This window comes from Remersonia thermophila, chromosome 2 (assembly GCF_042764415.1).
Source record: "Remersonia thermophila strain ATCC 22073 chromosome 2, whole genome shotgun sequence".
NCBI lineage: Eukaryota > Fungi > Ascomycota > Sordariomycetes > Sordariales > Chaetomiaceae > Remersonia > Remersonia thermophila.
This window is the reverse complement of record NC_092218.1, coordinates 2,372,575-2,393,123: the sequence shown is the minus strand read 5'-3', so window position 1 is coordinate 2,393,123 and position 20,549 is coordinate 2,372,575. Positions and strand designations below refer to the sequence as shown.

The following is a 20,549-nucleotide window of genomic DNA, read 5'->3' as shown; positions in this document are numbered from 1 at the left end:
CCCTTCAACGGGTGCCTTTGATTCGGTCCATTCAATCCTTGAGAGAATGGATCTCACAGCTCGAGGTCTCGGAGATCGCCTCCGGGCTCTCTTGCGAGACGCCCGGGTGCAGGTCCGGCCCCACACCAGCTGATGGTCGCTCAAGGTTCCCGGGCCGTGCTCCACTCGACGCGCTGAGAGGCGCGCCAAGCGTCCCCAGTGTCATCCTTGCGACGGAACAGCGACATCTTTCAACGTCTCCCTTCTTCAAGCCACCCCAGCAGGCCAACAAGACAAAACCGCTTGCTATTCACCATGGCCGACACGAACCAGGACGACGATGTCAAGTCGAACAAGCGCAGCCACGCCGATTTCGCTGGCGACAACGGCAACGATGGCTCCGGTACGCTTTCAGTTGTCTCCCTACCCATTCGTTAACAATCCTTTGCTCAGGCTGACGGCAAATCTACAGACAGCTCCTCGGACGACGACATGGGCCCTCAGCTGCCTTCCGCAGCCCCCAAGAAGAAACGCCGCGTCCTGCCCTACGAGAAGCTGTACATCTCCGCTCTTCCCAAATCCGGCCGCTACTCGAAGTCCTTGATGCACAAGGAACAGCTCTCCTTCATCCTGTTGACCCCCATCACCGAGTTCCTCATCACAACATCCGTCGACGGCGTGGTCAAGTTCTGGAAGAAGGTTTCCGAGGGAATCGAGTTCGTCAAAGAGTTCAAGGCTCACCAGGGGCACATCCGCTCCGTGTCCTGCAGCCAGGACGGCCGGAGCTTTGCGACCGCCGGTGTGGACAAGACAGTGAAGCTGTTTGATGTGGTGACCTTTGATCTCCTCGCCGCCCTCCAGCTTGACTACGAACCGAGGTGTGTCTGCTGGGTCCATAAGAAGGGCTCATCTCTGCCTCTTCTCGCCATCTCCGACAGCGAGCCGAAGCCCAGCATTCGCATCTACGACGGCCGCGGCGAAAACCTGCAGCCAATTCACACCATAACCGGCCTGCACCGGAGTCCTGTGTCCCTGATGGTCTACAACGATAGGTTCGATTGCGTCATATCTGCGGATGAGGGCGGCATGGTGGAATACTGGAGGCCAGGGGGCTCCTACGAGAAGCCCGACAACGTCTTCAAGTACAAGAGCTCGACCAATCTCTTCGACTTCAAAAAAGCAAAGTCTGTGCCGACCTCCGTCACCTTGTCACCGGACGGGAGTCGCTTCGCCACCATGTCGTTCCCCGACCGAAAGATCCGCATCTTCGACTTCGCCTCGGCGCAGCTGCAGCGAACATATGACGAATCCCTCCAGGTCATCGAGGATATGCAACAGGCTGGAACTGCGCTGCAGAAGCTGGACTCGGTTGAGTTTGGGCGCCGGCTCGCCCAGGAGCGCGAGGTCGAGTCACCAGAGCTGCGCGATAAGTTCAATATCGTCTTTGATGAGTCAGGCCACTTCATCTTGTATGGCTCCTACCTCGGAGTCAAGGTCCTCAACACCTACACCAACAAGGTTGTCAAGGTGTATGGTCGAGACGAAGGTTTCCGCCCGCTCTCTGTGGCTCTGTACCAAGGCCAGCCCCAAAGAAAGGACACAACAACCGTGGCCATGGCCGCATCAAGCAACCCCCTTCTCCAAGACTCCGAGACGCGTGACCCCATCCTCGTCGCGACAGGCATCGGAAAGGTCCGCTTTTACATGTTCACCAACGACGAGGAAGTCTCCAAGACATCAAGAGACGTGCAGAATGAGAAACCCACCATCCTCGGCGGCAAGAAAGCGGCCGAGGCCAAGAAGAAGGCCGAGACGGGCACCGCTGCCGTCATCCACACCACGTACGGCGACATCCACATCCGCCTCTTCCCCGACGCTGCGCCAAAAGCCGTCGAGAACTTTGTCACGCATTCGCGGCGGGGATACTACAACGGCACCATCTTCCACCGCGTCATCCGCAAGTTCATGATCCAGGGTGGCGACCCGCTCGGCGATGGTACCGGCGGCGAAAGCATTTGGGGCAAGGAGTTTGAGGACGAGTTTAGCAGCCTGAAGCACGACAAGCCGTACACGGTGAGCATGGCAAACGCCGGGCCAAACACCAACGGGAGCCAGTTCTTTATCACGACCGAAAAGACGGTAAGCGAGCCTCTCCCCGCCTCCCCAAGCATCTCGATCCCATGGTTCTGACAAACACCCTCTGCCTTAGCCCTGGCTGGACAACAAGCACACCATCTTCGGCCGCGCCGTTCAGGGACTGGACGTCATCCACAGGATCGAAAACGTCAAGACGTACAAGGAGAAGCCTATTGAGGACATCAAGATCATCAACATCGACATCGTGTAGCCATAGCCAAATGGAAGATCCCGTCGGGAATGGAACGTCTTGTGCCCTTCTTGCTGGACCCCCCCCATATTTGACTTTGTGATTGCTGTGTCCCCGAGCCGCCCGAGACACCCACCATGGAACACCACGCAAGTATTCCCTTGCGATAGCGAGGCTCGACGCCAGCTTGGCAATGTGTTTGAGGTGTTGTTAAGGAGCGAGTCCTTACTAAGGTAGCAAAATGCTGTCTTATCCTTCCCGACCTAACCGAAGCGCCTTCCATATCTCACCCAGAAAGAAAATACATGGCCGTTGGCGAATGCTCACTTTCAGCTGTATTGTATCAGCCACACAATCTTCCCTGCCACGCTAGAAACCAACGTCATAGACCCGAGCCTGCACCCGGGGCGAGGCACGCACGAGAGATCCCTTTCCAACCAAACAGCCATCCAGGAGAGGAAGCGAACCATATTCCGCTCACGGCTTAACGACCCAAAGCTCTCGCGACCTGCACAAGAACGTCAGCTCACGTCTGTTTCCGTCGTATCGGCTCGGAAAGACATACCATCCGCTCTCCCTCATCTTCTTCGACGACGACCCCGCCTGCGATCCCGGCTTCTTATCGCTCATCCAGACCGCCAGTGCCTTGCTGCACGACGCAAACGACTCGACAAGCTCCTGCATCCTGCCGCACTTCTTAAACTCCTCAGCCACGTTCGAGTCCTTCTCAGCAATCTTGGCCGCCAGCTCCATGCACTCCAGGAGGTTATCTCTGGAAAGAGCCGTGCCAACGAACTGCAGGCAGCTGATGTAGGCCAGGACCGTTTCCGGGAGATAGGCTTCGCGGAGAGCCTTGAAGTCGTCGTCTTCTGGTTCTGAATCAGAGATGCATCGTTAGTTTCGTTGCGGGACCTAGTTATGGGAAGGGGTAGGTCAATCAGCCTTACCATCATTCGACCCCAGGAGCCAGGTCTGGAAGATGGGCTTCATGCAGTCCTTAGCGGTGCGGACTTCTTTGCCCGTGTGCTGCCACATTTCGCGGGACGTGGAGGTTTCCCTGTTGAACAACGTTAGCCAGCAGAACTCGAGAACGTCAAAATCTTTTCACAGCCAACATACTCCCTGCTGAGTCCGGCCAGGGACGACAGAGTCTCGATCGAATCAAGCGCTCGCACAAGGCACTCAAGTTCCCATACTCTCCGCACAAGACCCACGAGCCTGTCCTTGCTCATGCGGCACGCTTCCAGGAAGTCAAGGGGAAGGTCGGCGTTCACGAAGTCGTCGAACCAGCCGGGGCCGAGCTCCTCGGTGACGGGCCTGACAGGAGCAAGAGGACACTTGGCCCGAATGATCTCCTGGCCAGAAACCCGCTCGGCGAATTGGCGCGCAGCGCGTAGACGTGCCCGTTCTGTACCCCGTTAGTCGTTGATGGGATAGCCAAGGGAGAGAGGTCATCACCACATACTGAGGAAGTATTTGTAAATCCGGATTGCATACGTGCAGGTTTCAACAAAGTACTCCGGGAACATGAGAAGCCATTCCATGGAGCGGATAATGAGGTCGTCTTCGGGGTCGACCAGCTCAGGATCTTCGCCAAAGAAATCGGGCTTGACTATCCGGCCGTACTTGAGCGTTGGAGGCCCGTCCTCGAGGATCTTGAAAGCGTCCTTGGCCACGCATTTGGCCTGGTCGTCCTCGACATCTTCCAGATAAATGGCCGGCTGTGTCTTGACGAACTCCCCAAGATCGATCCCCAACTTCTTCATGATGGTGAGCTGGTTGATCCGGGCTTCGTTATCGACGATGTGGATGAGATTCCTGCTCAGGGTCTCGTAAACTCGCTCGCCGTGAAGCTTGGAGCTGTAGAGCGGAACCATCTCCTCGAGGCCTGCAAGACGCAGGTAGCTGATGTAGGCGGCAATGATGTGCTCCTGGGAGTGCTGTTGCGCTTGCATCGCGCCCCGGTCCCTATTGAAGCCAGCAAGGCGGTCAAGGGTGGAGATGATGATGAGGACGTGGGCGACGAGGCGGAGGCCGTTGTGGTCTGTCAGGTCGAAGAATTTGGCGTCGTTGATATCCTCGCGTCCAGCGATCTCAAGATTTGGAATCAGCTTTGACGGTTGGATCCTATTTGCGTGCCTGGCCAGCGCTAGTCCTTGATGGAGGAGGTAGCGGTCCAGATCGTTGGCGACAATGGCCCCCTGAAGCACCTTCACAGGCCGCAAAGCCTCCTTCCTGGTCTGGTCTCCGGTCTCGAGTTTGGCAACAAGACGTTTGCCAACCGTCGTCGGATCGCTGTGGTGCAGAACGGCGTTGAACGAGGGGAATTGCTGGGCGGCTCGAGCTGCGCCGTCTCCGCCGTGCTTGATGAGATACGAGTCGAACTGCGTCCTGAGAAGCGCATTGTAGTTCGCGAAGAGGAAATCATCCCAGGACTTGCACACGGCCTCCACGCTCTCAAGGTCGCCAGCCAGCAGGCCGTAGACTGCCCGGTCGTAGCGACCCGTTCCGCCGTCTCTCGCAGCGGCATAGCACATGCGCCTCCAAAGCACCAACGAACTCGGATCAAAGTCCGGCTGCTCTTCATCCTCGGGATTCGAGAGGGGCAGGGGAGCGATTGAAGCAGCCCTCCAGAGCTCGGTTCTCTCGGCGCACCAGTCGCGGATCTCAGCCATGGAGCAGCCGCGGCGAAGCATTTCGTAGCACCCAAGCCATATGGCGGATTCGAAGGAGTCGTCCTGGGGCTCCAGTTTGCGGGCCTGGCGGGTGACAGCGTCCGGATCCAGCTGGGTGACGAGAGTGTTGGAGGCCAAGTGCGCTTGGGAGGCGGCCCGATCGTGAGGATCCAACACGCCTTGGTAAGCGTTGACCCTCTTTTGCAGCTTAATTTTGTGGCGGGTATGGAGCCATCCGTGAGCCACTATGTCGCCCCTCTCGGCATTTCGCTGGAGGTCGCTGACTACCTCGTCGATAGGTGGGCCGTGGCTGGCGCTGCTTTGAAGCCATTCGAGCACAATCTTCCTCTCTCGCGCAACCGAATCCGAGATCAGGAAGTCGTTCCACCACTGCCCACGTGTTCTATTCGACAAGTCATCGGCGTGTCTGAGCTGCGCTGCGGTCTGGCCGCGATAGCGCAGTGGCAGGACTCGCCGGAGGAGGTCCCAAGTTTGAGCCTCTTCCTCCGCGTGACGCACGTTCTCGGGGAAGTTTGAAGAGGCGCCATCGTCCGTCATACCAGCGACCATGCCAGATGCGCCGGTCTTCCAGCTGGCGCTACGAGAGGACCGCTTTCGCGGTTGGCGCTGACGCAAGTCATCTGCTCTCTTGCGGGTGTAGGCATAGTATGATTCGACAAGCTTGAAGATTTGGGCGCGCTGGTCGGCTGGCGGTCCTGGTAAGTCGGTGCTGTAGCGATCGAGCTGGGCGGCGAAGTAATCGACTTCCTCCCCTGCCCGGAGGGTGCCCTCCTGATAAGTAGCTTCTAGGCCCTCCATGTCGTCGGCTGCTGTCCCTACAATGACACCTTAGTTGGCTGGAGAAGCGCTGGAAAGAACCAATTCGCGGGGGTCTACCTTGAGCCGGGCTTGAAGACTCTGACCGAGAGCTCTCCGGCGAGGCTGGATAGTCCTGGCAAAGGCAAGGTCAGAAAACGGCTGGCAGGTTGCGCCGCCTGGAGGAGGCATGAGGCTACTTACAAAGACCGGCGCCATGGTAAGGAATGGTCGTGGTTGATTGAAAGACGAGAACAAGGAAAGGAGGGATGGACGGCGACGGGGGAGGTGGTTTTGTGGACGACCCAAGCTGGTTGGGAGAGAAAACACGGAGACTGGGAGCTTTTTGGAAGCGTCGCCTATCGCATCCTGCTGAGCGGGCGATTGATTAGAAAGATGAGTCGCTTGCCCGCCGGCTCAGAGAGGAGGGAAAAGCTGCCCGGGGTGAGGTGTATTGCTCTCCAAGCCCAGCGTGTACCTTGCGCTCTTGGTATGGAAGAGTCCACTCACTTGGCTGCCGTTGAATCCTCGACTTGCGATCGCGTCGCGTCACCGAAAATCAACTTGGCCCAGTGCACGGTCCATCCATCACACTGTGAAGCACGGACCAAAAGCCCCACTTCGCCGAATGGTTGAAAACCCCACGACAGGCTGGAAATTTTGAGGACTTTTTTTCTCTTTTCTTTCCCAATGTCAATGGCATTCATATTAGAGTCTCGGGATAAGCCCTTCATTGCTTATTCAGGTCGGACGACCTCTTGCGCGCTCAATGATAGCCTAGAGAGATGCTTCACTTCCGTTCAAGTTGCCTGATGCCTCTCCGGCCTTTTCAGGTGGACATATCTGGACGGTGATACATTTCTCAGTGCCACTTCCCGCCCACTTCATGTCTCATTGTCGGTCTTTTTTTCCTCTGCTCGAGCTTCAGGCGCAGCAGGCTTGCCCTTGGACAGCTTGCTGATGTTGCTTGGTCGCCATTCCTTTCGTAAAAGACGCGGCAGCACTCGTAGAGGGCGTCAACAACCTTGGTACACCTTGCCTCGTTGTATCCATTCTTCGTTAGGCAGTCTGCAAACGCCAGCTCAGCAGGTGGACAACAAAACCACGCAGGCAGCTCAGCAACGAAGATTGGCTGGGAGGAAAGTTGCAAGACACGTTGATGTACCTTGAATTGCGCACTGGAGTGTGTTCTCTGGGTCAGCATGGCATTTGGCTGTCTGTCGAGTTCCAGGACCAGGACGAGGACGAGAACCAGGACCAGGTACCGTACCGCTCTTGGATGGCATGGAGGGTCGCTTTGGAGATCTTGCTCGAGTCCCTGAAGGCAAGCAAACTTGGTTAGCCTCGGTAGCTCCACCAAGATATTGGAGAAGATGGTCACCGACCATTGTGTCCAGTGTAATACCTATACCTAGCGGGGTTGCTGCTCGGGCTGCCTCGCCCCGTCTTGGAGTGTTATGGATGGATGAAAATCCCAGGGGGTTAGAAGTCAAGTCCCCAAAAACAGTGCCAGGGAGGTTCCTGAAATCCTGAGAAAAGTGATGTCAGGTCGGGGACCCCTGCTATCCAGCACGAGCTGACTGGAAGTCTGTCCCACCCAACACTCTGAACTTCACCCATATAAGCTGTGACCTTAGAAGCTGGACTTCCGTTTCGTTGTACTTCTTCCATGCTGTGTGCTTGGTTCGATGTGCAAGGAGGAAGGGAAATCACCGGTCCTTGGCTTCATAATCTTGTGATGCTCGATGCGGTGGATGATTAGCTACCTTCGATGGCCCATTGACCGAGCAGTTGTGACCGGCTCTCTTTCACGAGATTTCATCCACGGGTGCATGCGGTAAGAGGTAACTTCGGCTTACGAAGCTCTTGTCTGCCGCAGATGTTGGTCGTGTTCCTCTCTAATACATCATGACATGGTCCAACAAGCAACTCTGGGAGTCCACCATTCCGAGTTGTGTAGGGAAAAGAAGAGGAAGAAGAGGAGGAGGAGGGTGCAATTGATGCAGACAATGCAGATGATACAGGAGAAGCTCTTCTCGACATTACCTAAGGCCTAACCTTCCAGGTTCGTAAGTAGTGTAAGGTACCTCAGCTCTCGAAAGCCCCACAGCGCCATGGCCTTGCGTGTTCATTGTGCCGGCATTTCCAACGTTCAACAGCTTTGAACGGAGGCTGCCAGGTCGGCCCCACCGGACCCGTCGCCCCGTGAGCCCCGCCGACGCCACCACCTCACCACATTGAACCATCCATCCCTCCGCGACAACCAACCTGAAGGACTTTTGAACACCGTTCGAAACAACCTTCCCATCTCGACGCCTCGCTCAGTACTCTGGTCTTCTCTGTCCTTCAACTCCGCCAGTCTTCCAGCCAACCAAAAGCCTACAAAGTGCAAACAGGTTGAGGGTAAGACCAAGCTTCTCTGACTGGAAGCGTCCTGCGATCCCCCCCCCCCCCACCTCCAGGCTCCCACGCCTTTCCACCCCGGCTTGCCTGTTCTCTTCCCTCAGGCCGTTGCGCAGAGCCCTCTCTCGCAGCGTGGCATCTTGAGTTCCTCTCGTAACCACCACCTTTGATAGACGACTGACCACCAAAAAAAACATCCTCGCAGAGCTCAAAGTTTCCGACCCCGCCATTCTCTCACCACCCATCTCTTCCTTGACTTCGCACGGTCAACACCTCACCTCAAGAATCAACCATGGCCGATAACGCTGAAAATGGCAGCCCGGCCCAGCCCGGCTTCGATGCCCCCCCGCCCACTGAACACCTCAACATCAAGGTCACGGACAACAACAACGAAGTCTTTTTCAAGATCAAGCGGACCACTAAGCTTGAGAAGCTCATGACGGCGTTCTGCGAGCGCCAGGGAAAGACGCTCGCCTCGGTCCGTTTCCTGTTTGAGGGCCAGCGCGTCCAGCCCACCGATACGCCAGATACCGTACGTCTCCCCTGTCGCTCTCTGCTGGCAATAGCGAAGCGCCGCGCGGCGCCCCCCCCCCCCCGCGCGAGGCCCGCCTCGTTCCAGGAGCCTGCTATCTGCGTCTCTACCCGTCTCTACCACCCTACCGACTTGCCTCCCTCTCCGCCCCCTTCCCCACCTCCTAGATGCCAAAATAGAGCTCGGCTGCTAACCTCGCGTTCTCTCTCCAGCTCGAGATGGCCGACGGCGATACCCTCGAAGTTCACCAAGAGCAGGTCGGCGGCTGCTGAGCGTAGGACACGAAAAAAGAAAAGAACAGAAACTCTCGACAAGTCAAGTTGGTGGAAAGAGCTGGGTCGTTGGGTGATACTTGGCGCTTTGGGTTGAGACATGGGGGAACGGCGAACAGGCGGGTTGCGTGCTTGTTTTTTTTTTTTTTTTTTGACTTTCGATCAGGCCACTTGGAGGGACGTGATGGAGGCGCCATCGGAGAGGGGGAAGCTACAGTGATACCTAGATCATTGAGGTCTCAACGATGGCTTCTATTGGGTGGGCCGGTCCGTGTTGCCCAGTCGCAGCTCGCCGCCTGGGAGACCGGGAGACCAAAGGCAGATTTAGTGGCTCTTAGCGACAATAAGGCTCGTTCCTCGGTCCCCTTTCTGGCAACAGAAAGGCTGGGGGATGATGGTCCGCGTCTCATGATTCAATCCGTAGGGGTCAAGACGCCACACGCCATGGGCCTGGGAGATGAAGCCCGGTATGGGAGATGGTCTCGTATATTTCGTAGGGACATCCAGGGTCAATCTACGCAACTCCAGCGGCGGTGACAAGATCTAAACACCTCAACAAATGCGAATAATGATCATGACTCCTGCAAATGCGACATGATTCCGTAAAGCCATGGAGGAGGAGAGGGACGCCTCTTCCTTACTGCCAACCACCTCACGCCTTTAACTCCCTTTCCATACACCTGGTGCACAGCACCACCGTCTCCCCTGGCTCACCGCGGCCTTCCATGGGGAAAATCTGCCCATCATCAAACCCGCCGTTGCAAGCGGCGCATCGAAAACACTCATCATGCCACTCTCCGCCCAGGGCGCGTATGTACTGCCCAATCACCGCCTTGCGACACTTTCTGCACTTGGGCGCCCTGCGCTCCGTGCGCTTGGTCTGGCAAGAGACACACCACGCATAACCGTCCTTTTCGATATGCGTCATGCCCTTGCCAAACGGCTCGCCGCACTCGGCGCAAAAGAAGTGACCAAAGTGCCAGTGGGCGCCCAGCGCTACCACGTGCTCCCCCATGATGGGAGTCTTGCAGTGTTTGCAGCGCGGGGCGAACAGCTCGTGCCAGTCCAGGTGGCAAAAGAATCGCAGGCGGTCGTCGCCATCCTCGGCAGCCGTTTTGCCTGGCTCTTCGGGGAGGACCTCGCCGGCGGCCCGGCGGGCGATGCGCTCGAGGCGGGCGGCACGGTGGTCGTCGGGCTCCGGGGAGATTTCCAGTGCTTCGAGGGATGTGCCGCAGGCGTAGCAGGTAAAGCACTGCGGGTGGAAGCGCTCCGCGCTGCCGGCAAGGGAAACGAAACGGCCCTCGAGAGGTAGGCCACATTCGTGGCAGAGGGCGGTGGCACGGCTGCCGACAGGTCGCGGTGCGCGAGGTAGCCGCCGGACGCGGGGGCCCCCAGGAGTTGGGTTGGGGAGCGGGCGCTGAGAGCCGCTGCGTGAGTTGGTCGAGTCGTCATTGTCGTCGGGCGACACGATCACGGGGATGCTCGGGCCACCGCCACCGCCGCTCGCCCCTTCGGGCTCGATGACGATGGCAGGAGGTGACGCCGACGATGACGCATCAGACACGGCAATCATTGGGACTGAGGGGGCAGCGTCTACTTGAATGGAGGGCAGAGGGGGCTGTGCGCGCTTCGGCAGCGATGGCGCGGGCGGCGACGACGCACCAACGTCCGAAACAGCGATAGAAGGGATCGCCGGGGTCGGCTGCTGCTGCTGCGGCTGTGTTTGCTGGCGGCGGAGGCGGCCCGGGGTGAGGCAGATCGGGTGGCTGGCCCCGCCGCCGCTTCGGCTGACGTCTGACTTGTCGTCAGTAGCCTCCTCTGGGGGCTTCCAGTTCTTGTCAAAGCTTACGATAGGTCGACCAGGACTATCGCTGACGGCTGACGGAATGGGCAGTTTGGGGCTGCGATCCTTCAGCTTCATGCTGGTTGCCTGCTTGATCTCGTCGCTGCGGATCTCCATGCCGTGCTTGCGAGGCACGTCCTCGCGCCGCGCCGGAAGCTCTGGAGGGGGGTAATTCGTTGTGTACTCTGGGTTTCGCGACCGGGTGGGAGGGTTCCGGTGGATCTCGTATCGGGACACCATCTTCTCGGGCGAGGGAGAGCGGGAGTACGGGTTTGTTTTGGACTCGGCGTTCCCCCTCGGCGTGGACTGGAGCCGGTTCAGAGGCTCCTTGGGTTTGGGTTGGAGCGGGCGGACGGCGTCGTCCGGCACCGATCCCGCCAGCCGATCGGACGATTCGTTGTCCGGCTCCTCCCAGATCTGGTCGCCGGAGAACGGCTTCCTATCCTCGCCGCTGTTGGCTCTCCTGCTCCTCGACCGCACCCCAAAGGAGCCAGAATGCATGTCGCTGTACGATTTCGGCTCCCGAGCGGTGTTGTGGCCCGCTCCCGCTTCTGGCTCAGGGGTGGAAGCATGGGGCAAAGAGCTGAACGACACCCGGCCGAGAGGACCGTCACCATCAGTAGAGCTTCCTGAGGCCGAGCGCGAACGAGCGTCCCGAGCAAGACCCGTCGGCGCCACGTCGCCGCCATACCGACCGACGCTGGCGGTGCGGGCGTGGGCGTAGCTGTTCTTCCTAAGATGCGGCCGGTATCTGTAGGGCGCTCCAGGCTGTGGCACCTTTCCGGGGTTTTGATGCTGCCAGACCAGCTCGGCGGCCTCGTTGAGGGCGGCGTCGTAGATTCGTTTTTCCTCGTCGCTCTCCTCGCCCTCCGGCTTGGCCTTGCGGGCTTCGCTCTTAAGGTCCATATCCTCCATGGCTCGGCGGAGCGAGTGTGCCTCCTCCTTCTCCATCCATCTCTGGCCGCGCTCGATATAGGTTGCGCTCGGCACAACCTCGGATGGCTTCAGCGGCTGCACGGGGCGGTCCGGATAGTAATCCTTGCCGGCGGGCTGGGCGGAGTACGACGATCTGATGCTACCGGCGAGCAACGGGCGGCTGGCAGAGGGGTCTGCATCGGACTGGGCGCGCTGGTGACGATGGGTGGGAGGAGGTGGCGGCGCGGGCGACGCAATTCCGGCGAGAGATCGAGTGCTCAACGATGGGGCGCCATTGTCAAACTTGGAAGCAGGCGGAGGACGAGCCCCAGCGGGTCGGTTGACTCGATGGTTACGAAGTTCAGCGAGATATGCCGCTGGCGAAGAGGTCAGCACTGGGGGCAACCCATCCATCCATCCATCCATCCATCCACGCTTGGGTCTCCTCGGCAAGCTGGAATCAAGGCCTACCAAACTGCTCGTTCGTCATGTACGAAGGAGACGGCGGCGTCACTCTTCTGGAGCCGTGTTCCTTCGACGTTCCACGGGCAAACATGGCTGCTGCTGCCTCCAAGAAGCGGGCTCAGTCCACAGAAGCGGGCGTTGTTGACACGCTGAAGCGTAGGTCGAAGGAGGGACTTGATGCATGCGATGATGGATGGAAAGGTCGGGCGGGCGCGGCGGAGATTGGCTGGCTGCAGTGCGGCTTTATGGCTACCGTCAGGAATGTTTATCGTCGACGTCTCATGCGGAGGACGTTGCCACGGAGTACAGTAGTGTGTAGTAGGTAGGCCGGAATGAAACGCAATCAGATGGCAGGAGAGGGAAGCCCACCGAAGCATGAGTCAAGCTGCAGCTGGCCGTCCATCGGGCGGGTGAAGGAGCAGCTGCTGTCTGGTGAGGCGTGGCTTGTGATTGGCCCATGCACCAACCCAAACATGGGTTCCCACAGCGACCGGCCTTGCCAGGGGACAAACAATGGAACCCAAGAGCCCACACGCACCCTAGGTACCTAGCTGCAAGTCACTTGTGAACGTTTGTGAATGTTGTGTGAAGGGCTAGCTTAATGCTGCCCCATCCAGAGACGATCCAGCTTGTCAGGGCACCCGCCAGCCACCGGTTTTGCGATGCGAAATCGATGCTCATTCGTTCTAGCACGTCTCCATGGGAAGGCCTCGGTCACGAGGCGACAGGGCAGCTCAGGGGCCTAATTTCTACTTAGTGCGTAGGGCCAGGGCCAGGGTCATGGAGCACCGGGCGACAAAGGTTGGAAGCCAGGCACCTTCGATGCATGTCTCGGATTTCTGATCTTCTCAACCTCTTGACTAAGGTACGCGTCTCTTCCGCCTGCAGCTCTCCTCTCCACGGCCTCCACAGTAGATATGATGAGCTGCCCAAGACCTGGAGTTCCAGTGGACGATCGGTTCCCCGCACCCGGCACTCAGAGGTGGCTCTCCACTTGCAACCTTACTCCACACCACCAACCACCACCTACGCAGTACATAGACAGAAAATGGAGCCATTCCCTCGCCGTTATCCCCCCAGCACTTGGACCTCATCTCCGCCCCAAAAACGTCGTTGGGGTGCTCATCCCGCAATCAACGCGGTGCCATCTCCTTCCGTTGTGCACAGCCTCCTGTCCATCGAGCAGTTCTGCGCAACATGGTCTTTTCGACCCGGTTTCCAGGATCTTGTCGCCGCCCATGTCCGGGATAAGATTTCCGTCTGTCAGGGGGCCGAGGCTGTGGATGGTGACGTTCCATTGGGGGATCGAACTTCTCGAACGTTGGGTCGCCGCCCTAGCGGCATCCGCCCTGCTGTTGCTGCATCCAGTGTCCCCCGCTAAGCCCAAGTTGAGCAAGCTGAGGCAAGCTTGCGGGTCCTCCTGATGGACCGAGGTGATGACCCCAGCACCTCGGAATCGCAAACATATGGCTACCAACTACGTAAAGACATCTCCAGGCTGCAAAACGACGTTGGGATTAGCCCCGACTACCACCAGCGCACGCGTAATTGGAGTATTTAGATGCTGTTACCTTGGACCTTTGGCTCGTGTCTTGCGCAGGGACTCTGCTCGGACATACATCTCGTTGATCAAGGTTTTGGGATCGTCAAAGACACACACCACTGTCCCAGGGCATATCGCAAAACCATCTGATAGTTTGGCGTTTCCCTCCAAGTCACCTTCTTCGCCACGAGTTCCTCTGCTTCGACGCTTTTACCCGTCCAGTGACCTTGTGCGCTCACACGGTTTCATCGAGATAACGCCGTCTCCACACCCGAGAACCGTTTTTTTTCTCCTGGACGAAACACTACCTCTCTGCCCGGAACAGATGAGCCAGACGATTGCCTGAGGGTAGCAGCCTCCGTAACGTCTTTGTCTTTTGAGCATCGGATTCAAGTTGACGAAAACGGGAATGGCTCCCAAAGACGTTGCTGGCGTGGAGTCAGCCTCCCCCAGGCCGATCGACGTGGGGGAGAAGCCCACCGTCCTGGAGAATGAAGAAAAGGCGGTGGTATCAAACGGGGGCAACGTCGAGTCGGATCCAAGAGAACCTGAATTCAAGGAAGGGGGTTATGGCTGGTTCGTAGTTCGCTCCATGTCCGTGTTTTCACCTCTGGCTTTCCTGACCAAGTCCGTTACCAAGGGTGGTTGTCCTCGCCGTGTTTCTCGTCAATGCCCACACATGGGGTTTCAACTCTTCATATGGCGTCTTTCTGGCGTATTACCTGCGCACTGGCAGCATGGGGGGTTCCTCTGCACTCGGATTTGCTTTCGTGGGCGGCCTCTCCATCTCCATTGGTAGGCGTTCTTCCCTCCTCCCCGTTTGCCTGTCACCAGGCGCCGCTAACACTACCCCCCGCCAGCCATGTTGACATCCCCGTTTGCTACCTGGTGTATCGGCCGGTTTGGGACAGTTCCGAGCTTGCGAGTCGGGGTTGTGTTTGTGTCGTATGTGCCTGGAATCTCCTCCGATTGTTGCTGCAACACAAGATCGTCAACATGCCGCTGACGTCGGCGGCGCTTCTGCTTCTTAGTGCGTCGTTCATTGGGGCATCATTTGCCTCCCACATATGGCAACTCATCCTTAGCCAGGGCATATGCTTCGGCATAGGCATGGGCTTCTGCTTCACCACCACCGGCCCCGTCGTCGCCCAATACTTCGTCAAGCGACGCTCCTTCGCAAACGCCATAGGAACGGCTGGCTCGGGAATTGGCGGGCTCGTCTACTCGCTGGCAACCAACGCCATGATATCGAACCTCGGACTCGAATGGGCGTTCCGGATTTTGGCAATCATCTCCTTCGTGGTGAACGGCGCGTGTAGTCTAATCATGCGAGACCGAAACAAGGCGATCGGTACGGTTCATTCCGCCTTCCATAAAGAGCTGATCCGGTGGCAGGAATGCTGGCTGTTCATGGCCTGGGGGATCTTCAGTATCATAGCCTACATCGTTGTGGTCTTCTCCATCACCGACTACGCGCAAACCGTGGGGTTTACGGCGAGCCAAGGTTCTCTCGCAGCTGCCATGTACAACTGTAGGTTCCAGGCCCCTCCTACAGAATCACGGATATGTTCTGCGCTGATGCCGCGGCTTTCTGTTCAGTGTCAAATGGCGTTGGGAGACCCATTATTGGCCTCGCCAGCGACCACTTCGGGAAGTTCAATGTTGCCGGCATTGGCACACTGATTGCCGGGCTGACCACCTTCTTCTTGTGGACCTTTGCTGGGGTTCACTTCGCCGGTCTTATTGTTTACGCCGTCTTAGGGGCCTTCGGCGGAATCATCTGGCCATGTCTGGCCCCTCTCGGCGCTGAAGTTGTTGGTCTACAGTTGCTGCCCTCAGGTATGCGGCCTCCAGCCCGGAAGGAATACTCAAACAGGAGTCTCACATCACTCTAGTATTTTCGATATACTGGATCGTCTTGGTCCTGCCGTCGACGTTGTACGTCCTGTTTCCTTGCCACCCCCCCCCCCCCCCCCCCCAAATACCCAGACGGCTAACGCTCTGCCCACAGTGCCGAAGTGATTGGTCTGAGCCTCCGGACCTCTGGTATCCACGGGTATCTCAACGTTCAAGTCTTTACTGGAGCAATGTATATTGCCGCCTTCATATCGAGTATGCATCCCTGAGTCACTTCCCCTCTGCTTCTGCTCTCGGCTATCGCGGCTAATGCTCTCCCCCAGTATGGTTGTTGAGGAGCTGGAAATTGAAGCAGCTGGAGTTATTGGGGTCAGATAGCGAGCAACAGAGCGAAGGAGGTCAGGTTACAGGGCCAAGTGGAGGTGTTCATAAGCGATGCAATCCGGGGCCACGTGATTATCTGTACGGCATGATAGCTGTCAAAAACGTGTGAAATCGACGGGGATCTCGCATAGATGCCCAACAAGAAGTATGCGTATGAGAAAGAAAATGGTATCATCTGGCCCCCATATGTTCCATCTACATATGCACCAAACCGCCGGGGCTACCACCTAAGTTCCCCTTTGACACCCACCTCACTCTCTGCTGCTTGGCTTGGCTCTTTAAAGCCCAGGTTCTTGAAGTCATCTTTTGCCATCAAGTTCCTAGATGAGCAGAAGCAACGGTAAGTCTTAGAGGAAGTCTCTGGAGTAGGGAATGGATCCTTAGGGCTTCATACCGATCCATCCGGCATGCCAGGTACGACTTGGCCAACAGCCGACATTCATTCTCATTTACCCCCTTGACCTTCTTGAGGCAACCAAGGTACGACATCATGGCATCTTTACATTCTCCTAATCATCTTGTCAGGGATAGAGAGCCACAGCTTGGGTCTGGTGGCAAACTTACCCTCGTGGTCGAGAGGAAAGCTTCCTCTCTGAGGACTTTCTCGGAGTGGAGAATGCAGTCAGGTACGAGCTCAACGGCCAGTTGGGACGGCGAAGACCTACGGAATGGGTTTTGTGGAAGGGAGTGGCCCGGGGCTGCCGAAGGTGCTCATCGTGGTGATGTTGGCTGGATCGTATGATGTGTCGGTATGTCTCTCTGGAAGTGAAGGCGGAGGAGCCGGGATTGAAGTTCAGAAATGAGATAAGCTTCTTCGATGTTCGCGCACGCAAACTCTCGACCCGTATCCGTGTGTCGGTCTTGTTGAATGACACGGCTCCTGGTTGAACCTTTGTGGGCTGAGGCTCTTCAGAAGTCTGATAGGTAGTAGGTCTGTGCTGCGCCCGCCGGGAAGCTCACCTCTGTTTCCCAAGATGAGTTCTTTGGTCTACCTTATACTGTACACCTCCGCAGTCCGCACGGTCTGATGGTCTTGGCAGCCTCAGGCCGCAATGGGAGGCAACGTTGAAGGTTTCAGCGGACGCGGTGTGGACTGGGCTTCTTTTTTTTTTCAACGCGCCCATCATCATGCGCATTGGACATCATCTGCCAAAGGGAGACTCGCGGGTCCACCAGAGCATTCATGCCCGAATCCACAACGGCCAAGACCGACTCGCCCCAGTTTCTTGAGAATCCAAGTTTTGTCGTCAAGCTTCCATCGCCCAACTTTTGATCTCCCAGAACCTCACAGCAGACACACCTGCTTTCCCAGCTTTTGCTCTGCTGCCCACCTAACTCGAACTTCGTCAGTGATCCACGACGAGGCATCGGTTCAGGTTTCTTCTTTTAATTCCTCGTGCTTCGGCCGGTAGCTTTCGGTTTGCCGCCCCACCTACCGCTTTTGCGCCCGACCGAAACCCGCCAGGGAACTTTTGTTATCTCTGACCGTCGGGTCCTGGTCCGCCTTCGTTTTCTCAACCCTCGACATCCTCTCAAGCAGAGCTGTGCTTCGTACAACCGCCACCATGGCTGCGCTCGGCGACGACCTGCTATCCATTGTCAACAAACTGCAGGATCTTGTCTTCAATACCATCGGCAATGACTCCCTTGATCTCCCGCAAATTGTGCGCCAACCCCTCCAACAGCCACAACCCCACCAGCCCTCTTCCTGTCCGAGCACAGCTCGCTGACCTTTGACTGTGTGCATTCAGGTAGTCGTCGGGTCTCAATCCGCGGGAAAGTCGTCGGTGCTCGAGAACATCGTTGGCCGAGATTTTCTTCCCAGGGGCAGTGGCATCGTCACCCGAAGACCCCTCATTCTCCAGCTCATCAACGTCCCGCAGGAGGAGGGCGCCGACGAACCCCCCCTGGGCTACCGGAGCCCTACCGCGGCTGCCCGGAACGAGTGGGCTGAGTTTCACCATATACCAAACCGCCGCTTCACTGATTTCAGTGATGTGAAGCGGGAGATCGAGAACGAGACTGCAAGGGTTGCTGGCACCAACAAGGGCATCAACCGGCAGCCCATCAACCTCAAGATCTTCTCCCCACATGTCCTCAATCTCACGCTCGTCGACTTGCCAGGCCTTACCAAGGTGAGCGACCTTCCCGGCACCTCAGCGGGCTCGTTGCTGGGAGGTTGGGGATGCAAGGGCCTAACAGTTCCGTGATAGGTGCCCATCGGAGACCAGCCGACAGATATCGAGAAGCAAACTCGCAATTTAATATCCGAGTACATCGCCAAACCCAACAGCATCATCCTGGCCGTATCCCCAGCCAATGTCGATATCGTCAATTCGGAAGCTTTGAAGCTCGCCCGCCATGTCGACCCCTTGGGAAGGAGGACGATTGGTGTGCTCACTAAGGTCGACTTGATGGACCATGGCACCAATGCCCTCGACATTCTCTCGGGCCGCGTTTACCCTCTGAAGCTGGGTTGGATCGGCGTGGTGAACCGCTCGCAGCAGGATATCCAGGGGAACAAGCCCATGTCCGAGGCCCTCAAGTCGGAGGCCGAATTCTTCAGGCACCACCCCGCTTACAGAAACATCGCTTCGCGCTGCGGCACCCAGTTCCTGGCCAAAACGCTCAACACGACCTTGATGGCCCATATCCGCGATCGTCTGCCCGACATCAAGGCACGCCTAAACACTCTGATGGGGCAGACCCAGCAAGAGCTGGCGAGCTATGGGGATATGCACTTCAGCGGCAAGGAGCACCGTGGTTCGCTCATCCTCCAGCTCATGACGCGCTTTGCAACATCCTTCATCTCGTCGATTGACGGCACGTCGACTGACATCTCGACCAAGGAGCTTTGCGGCGGAGCTCGCATCTATTACATTTTCAATTCGGTCTTTGGCAGCGCCCTGGAAAGCATCGATCCTACCTCGAACCTGTCGGCAGCCGATATCCGCACAGCCATTCGCAACTCGACGGGTCCACGCCCCAGCCTCTTCGTGCCTGAAATGGCATTCGATCTGCTGGTGAAGCCCCAGATCAAGCTTCTCGAAGTCCCGAGTCAGCGATGCGTCGAGCTGGTCTACGAGGAGCTCATCAAGATCTGCCACACGTGTGGCTCTACTGAGCTCTCGCGGTTCCCCAGGTTACAGGCGAAACTCATCGAGGTTGTCTCGGACCTCCTTCGAGAGAGGCTGGGGCCTGCCTCAACCTATGTCGAGTCGCTTATTGCGATCCAGCGGGCCTACATCAACACCAACCATCCCAACTTCCTTGGCGCAGCCGCTGCCATGAGCCAGGTTGTGAGCAGCAAGCAGGAGCGTGAACGGAAGCGTCTGATTCAGGAGGAGCGCGAGAGACGAGAGCGGCGGCGGCTGAAGGAGTTGGGAACCAACGGGACCGAGACCCCTGCGGACGACGACGATGATACAAAGTCCGTCATTGACAAGGCGGAGACGGCTTCGCTGCGTAAAGCCCCCATGAAGGGGGGGCGGAGCCTGTCGCCTGCTGTCACTGTTCGCGACGGTGCCTCGGGCGCCCTCGCTGCCGCCCTCAACGGCACTCGCCCCGCGTCGCCTTCTCGGTTCAACGGGCAGTCACTGGGCGGCGCCAAGGACTCCTTCCTGAACTACTTCTTCGGTAAGGACGGCGCCATGGGGCCAGGAGGGTCCCCGTTGAACCCCAACATGAGCCGCCACGTGAGCCAGTCGGTGGAGCCGACCTTCAGCCAGAGCATGCGGCGGCCAGAAGAGAAGCCGTTGCGGTCTCCCGCTTTGCCCCTCCGGCAGGAGGATACTGCGGATTACAATGCTTCCAAGGCAAACAACCTGGTACGTTCAACCATGTCCAGCATCCCCCCCCCCCCCCTTTTTTTTTTTTTTTTTTTTTTTTTGTTTCGTTTTCTTTGCTTTGGGTGGCGACTGACGGTTCTCCCCATCAGCTTGACAACGGAGACCCCGCCATGACGGACCGCGAGGCCATGGAAACGGAGCTCATTCGTGCCTTGATCAGCTCTTACTTCAACATTGTCCGGGAGAGCATTGCCGACCAGGTCCCCAAGGCCATCATGCACTTGCTGGTCAACCACTGCAAGGAAGTTGTCCAGAACCGGCTGGTCAGCGAGCTGTACAAGGAGTCGCTGTTTGAGGAGCTCTTGTACGAGGATGACACGGTGAAGAAGGAGCGTGAGAAGTGCGAGAAGCTGCTCCAGACCTACCGCGAGGCGGCCAAGATTATTGGCGAAGTTGTGTAGAGTAGCGGCACGTCCCGCTCTCGGCCTTGGTAGGGGTAGGGGTGCAACCCCTATTTCCTTCTCCCTCTCTGTCGGCGGCAATGTGTTTTACATTATTAAAAAAGCATTGGGGAATGTATACCTCAAGCCTCAGGGACCGTATCATTTACATGAAGCGGTGCAGAATCGAAGGAGTTCGGGCTGTTGGTTTTCAGGATTGTTTCTTCGGAAGTTGGGGTTGGCATTTTGAAGTCTCTGAGACTATGTATCATCATGACCCAGAGGCGTGTGAATGAAATCACGAGCTCTTT

The 20,549-nt window shown here is 57.6% G+C and overlaps 8 protein-coding genes across 8 annotated transcripts; 4 read left to right on the top strand and 4 right to left on the bottom strand.

Moving 5' to 3' along the window:
- Window positions 1-294: 294 nt before the first annotated feature.
- On the top strand, window positions 295-2,326 carry VTJ83DRAFT_2109 (uncharacterized protein; the record flags this gene model as incomplete). The annotated part of the gene is made up of 3 exons (XM_071008343.1): window positions 295-382; window positions 452-2,118; window positions 2,189-2,326. The coding sequence occupies 3 exons, from the start codon at window positions 295-297 to the stop codon at window positions 2,324-2,326; spliced, it is 1,893 nt and encodes a 630-aa protein (XP_070868649.1).
- Window positions 2,327-2,782: 456 nt separating this feature from the next.
- VTJ83DRAFT_2108 (uncharacterized protein) lies at window positions 2,783-6,015 on the bottom strand (the record flags this gene model as incomplete). The annotated part of the gene is made up of 7 exons (XM_071008342.1): window positions 2,783-2,813; window positions 2,871-3,180; window positions 3,253-3,362; window positions 3,425-3,713; window positions 3,771-5,816; window positions 5,878-5,932; window positions 6,001-6,015. The coding sequence occupies 7 exons, from the start codon at window positions 6,013-6,015 to the stop codon at window positions 2,783-2,785; spliced, it is 2,856 nt and encodes a 951-aa protein (XP_070868648.1).
- Window positions 6,016-6,658: 643 nt separating this feature from the next.
- Window positions 6,659-7,184, bottom strand: VTJ83DRAFT_2107 (uncharacterized protein; the record flags this gene model as incomplete). Its single annotated transcript, XM_071008341.1, has 4 exons — window positions 6,659-6,864; window positions 6,962-6,974; window positions 7,067-7,114; window positions 7,182-7,184. The coding sequence occupies 4 exons, from the start codon at window positions 7,182-7,184 to the stop codon at window positions 6,659-6,661; spliced, it is 270 nt and encodes an 89-aa protein (XP_070868647.1).
- Window positions 7,185-8,491: 1,307 nt separating this feature from the next.
- On the top strand, window positions 8,492-9,003 carry VTJ83DRAFT_2106 (uncharacterized protein; the record flags this gene model as incomplete). The annotated part of the gene is made up of 2 exons (XM_071008340.1): window positions 8,492-8,731; window positions 8,944-9,003. 2 exons carry the CDS (start codon window positions 8,492-8,494, stop codon window positions 9,001-9,003), a joined length of 300 nt encoding a protein of 99 aa, XP_070868646.1.
- A 652-nt stretch (window positions 9,004-9,655) lies between these two features.
- Window positions 9,656-12,317, bottom strand: VTJ83DRAFT_2105 (uncharacterized protein; the record flags this gene model as incomplete). Its single annotated transcript, XM_071008339.1, has 2 exons — window positions 9,656-12,138; window positions 12,233-12,317. 2 exons carry the CDS (start codon window positions 12,315-12,317, stop codon window positions 9,656-9,658), a joined length of 2,568 nt encoding a protein of 855 aa, XP_070868645.1.
- A 1,861-nt stretch (window positions 12,318-14,178) lies between these two features.
- Window positions 14,179-16,119, top strand: VTJ83DRAFT_2104 (uncharacterized protein; the record flags this gene model as incomplete). The annotated part of the gene is made up of 8 exons (XM_071008338.1): window positions 14,179-14,345; window positions 14,410-14,564; window positions 14,630-14,714; window positions 14,801-15,300; window positions 15,369-15,608; window positions 15,665-15,707; window positions 15,781-15,881; window positions 15,950-16,119. The coding sequence occupies 8 exons, from the start codon at window positions 14,179-14,181 to the stop codon at window positions 16,117-16,119; spliced, it is 1,461 nt and encodes a 486-aa protein (XP_070868644.1).
- A 111-nt stretch (window positions 16,120-16,230) lies between these two features.
- Window positions 16,231-16,725, bottom strand: VTJ83DRAFT_2103 (uncharacterized protein; the record flags this gene model as incomplete). Its single annotated transcript, XM_071008337.1, has 4 exons — window positions 16,231-16,330; window positions 16,405-16,519; window positions 16,575-16,609; window positions 16,676-16,725. 4 exons carry the CDS (start codon window positions 16,723-16,725, stop codon window positions 16,231-16,233), a joined length of 300 nt encoding a protein of 99 aa, XP_070868643.1.
- Window positions 16,726-17,575: 850 nt separating this feature from the next.
- Window positions 17,576-20,259, top strand: VTJ83DRAFT_2102 (uncharacterized protein; the record flags this gene model as incomplete). Its single annotated transcript, XM_071008336.1, has 4 exons — window positions 17,576-17,674; window positions 17,762-18,145; window positions 18,224-19,837; window positions 19,948-20,259. 4 exons carry the CDS (start codon window positions 17,576-17,578, stop codon window positions 20,257-20,259), a joined length of 2,409 nt encoding a protein of 802 aa, XP_070868642.1.
- Window positions 20,260-20,549: the final 290 nt, after the last annotated feature.